The 2907-nt window shown below is 44.9% G+C and overlaps 1 protein-coding gene across 1 annotated transcript; it reads right to left on the bottom strand.

Annotated features, from left to right (window-relative positions):
- Positions 1 to 459: 459 nt before the first annotated feature.
- On the bottom strand, positions 460 to 798 carry LOC139835103 (F-box protein At3g07870-like). The gene has a single exon (XM_071825082.1). The coding sequence runs from the start codon at positions 796 to 798 to the stop codon at positions 460 to 462; it is 339 nt and encodes a 112-aa protein (XP_071681183.1).
- Between the last annotated feature and the right edge of the window lie 2109 nt (positions 799 to 2907).

Here is a 2907-nt window from a genome sequence, read left to right as displayed (position 1 = left end):
ACATGAAAAGTATATTAGTTTGAAATACTACTTGTTACTAGATACACAAAAATAAAAATAAGTTTATTAATCTAATTATACTAGTGGCGCCGTGACGTACCGGTCAAGTATCGACCGTCTATTTGTTATCTTGATTTACGACGTAGAATAAGTGGACTGCACGATTATGTTTCAATATTTGTAACTTGGTCTGTAACTTAATTAACCGTGTAGATAGGGGTGCATAAATCACGGCATTACTTGATCGGAAGGCCACAGCGCGTTGCTAAAATCGAATTTGTGGTTGCGGCAATGCCAGGGATACTAGCTAGATTGAAGATTACCTCGATGCTGGCGCATCCATAGATTTGGTCGGTAGTTGCAGCGCTCAGCCTACGATGCACCAGGGTCAACTGGCAGATGGGTCGTCTGGCAGACACGGACAATGGCTTCGTGGATCTCACCTGCTCGCTCCGGTGGTCAAAAGACATGATATTCTCCTTCGACCCCTCGGTGACCCAGTAGATCCCTCCAGGAGGCCTCCCCCAACGTGAACACATGGAGCGTCTCCTTGGTCTTGAAGAAGCACGGGACGTGCACGACCTTGTACTGCCCCGTCGCGTGGTGGTAGCCGAAGCTGTATGCTTGGTGCCAGCTCCGGCCACGGCGACGTGTGTTGTGGCGTCTGAACAGGCCGGCGCACGCGATCGGCGGGAGGGCGAGGATGTCGGTGGTGGCCGGGTTAAGCAGGGTGATGGCGCCGCCGGGTCTGGCGTCGTTGCACAGGCAGAGCATGCCGTTGCAGGCGCCGACGACCATGGTTTTGTAGATGCAGGCTGTGCGGCCTGGCCACAGCTCTCTAGTTGTGCCGGTCCTGGAGTCGAGGACGTACACGAACTCGGTGGTGACGACGAGGGGCACGGCGTCGCGGCACTACTGCATCTCCGTGGCTGGTGGACGAGGTCGCGCCAGGTCCGGCAGATGAGGCGCAGCCACCGGAGCGAGGTCCATGGTAGCCGTGTAAGGATTTCCAGCACCAGCTCCGTGTGGATGTACACCATCGCAACTGATGTGACTCGATCCTAAGTTTTTGTTTGGATTTTGTGTGTACTAATTAAGGTACCTGTGCTAGGCCGGCACCTCCACGGACAACTCGGAAATGGTTCGGCTAAGCGGCACGCCATAGTAAGCCGGAGCCCTCATCACCTCATCCATCCGCGCTCTGTGCTTGGCCCGTACTTCCGGGCTAGGCGCAAATTTGCGGCAGCGGGCCATTGTTTCTGTGGTTTTTTCAGCCATTTTAGATCTACACAAATCTACCGGTGGCACTAACTAGAGTTATACACGAGCGGGGTTGGCGGGAAGGTAGCTAAACGGCAGGAAAAAGAAGCGACAGAGGAAAAAAAGATGCGTCAAAATATGACACACGGTGTGACAGAAAGAATGGGTTTGCAAGAATAAAGTTGAACACTGGAGAAAAATGTTTGTGTTAGTTTGCACACGTTTTAGTTCTATTTCTGGCTAAACGTGTGATATGTTTTCGTGTTGCAGGCTGGCTGAGGCTAGGCGGTTGTCCTTTTCAGCGTGTTCAACCACACAACACACAAGAAAAGATCGTCAGTTTGCCATCGGGTATTAAAAGGACTGATCTGTACTAGTAAGAACACATTAGAAGGAGAATTTTGTGATTAAAAGGTGGAGAAGACGACGGAAGCACGAGTCTTTAAATGCAGTCGCAATCGTCTGCTTAACTCCCAATCCGATGGAGGGGAATATTTGAATGCATGTAGGAGTAGGTGCTAGAGGTAGACTAAGATTTGAGACCATATTTTACTACTCCAAATCAATGTCCTACGTCCGTGTACCTCTACACCAACATAAATTAGGAATTCATCTACTTTGACAAGAACAACAACTTGAGAGGACCTTACAAACTCTAGAATTCTCTATGAATATACCTAAACTTAATATCTCATTGACTTGAGTTCGTCCATGATTTGCTCAAGCATGATCTAGATGTCACCTTGGAAGTCGGATTTCCACCCATTTTTTCACTGTCAGCAAGACAGTGAGCAGGGTGGTCACCCCGAATGCGAGCACCGCAGTGCTCACCCGCCGGGCAACCATACTTGATGTCAGTGCAGTCTCGGCGGATGACGGGCTCGAGCAGCGTACTTCTTAACCATGTCAAGCTCAAATTCCTTCAGCGCCTTTATATACTCCTTATGACGGGCTGCATCTGCTGCATCCATCAGCTCCAAAGCCCTCAAAATTAGGTTCCGGAGAGCGTCTCTAGCCAAAATAAATATAATTATTTATACTTAACTTTACAATTGTTTATAACTCTTTTTATCAATCCATATCCATATATAATAGTATGTTGTAGTAAAATTTAGTATAAATAAGTATTATCATTTATACTCAAATTTTTACGTGATCAAACTCAATTTTCAATTCATGGTCTTAGTTAATATGTTGCTCTACTTTAAACCGCGTATGTTTTAAAAGTCAATTTTCATACATTGCGTGTAAGAGAGTTATGTAAATGATGTTTTCTCAAATGTCGGTACATAAAAACAAAATCATATGTATTTTTGGACTAGTTTTTGTCACTTACATGAATATATTGCATATAACCGTTTGTTTATCTCCCTCTCTTGGTAGAGATATCTAACTTGTACTTATGTATGATAAAAAAATCTTTATACAAGTTTCTAGTTTATACTTAGGTATACTCAAATCAAAAAAAAAAAATCCAGTATATATTTCGTATTTAAAAGGATCTTGGTATTGAATCATTGCCATGGTGCTATCATTTTCTTGGGGAGAATGTGTCTTACATATAATACTCCCTCCATCTCATGAAAGTCATCTGAGATTTGTTAAAATTTGGATATATCTACATACTAAATAGTGTCTAGATACATC

Source organism: Lolium perenne, chromosome 2, assembly GCF_019359855.2.
Source record: "Lolium perenne isolate Kyuss_39 chromosome 2, Kyuss_2.0, whole genome shotgun sequence".
Taxonomy (NCBI): Eukaryota; Viridiplantae; Streptophyta; class Magnoliopsida; order Poales; family Poaceae; genus Lolium; species Lolium perenne.
Note: the sequence above shows the minus strand (reverse complement) of the source record. Positions and strands in the feature narration are given on the sequence as shown.

Excerpts from the sequence above, each read along its gene's own strand:
- LOC139835103 (XM_071825082.1), bottom strand. The coding sequence starts at position 798 with ATGGTCGTCGGCGCCTGCAACGGCATGCTCTGCCTGTGCAACGACGCC.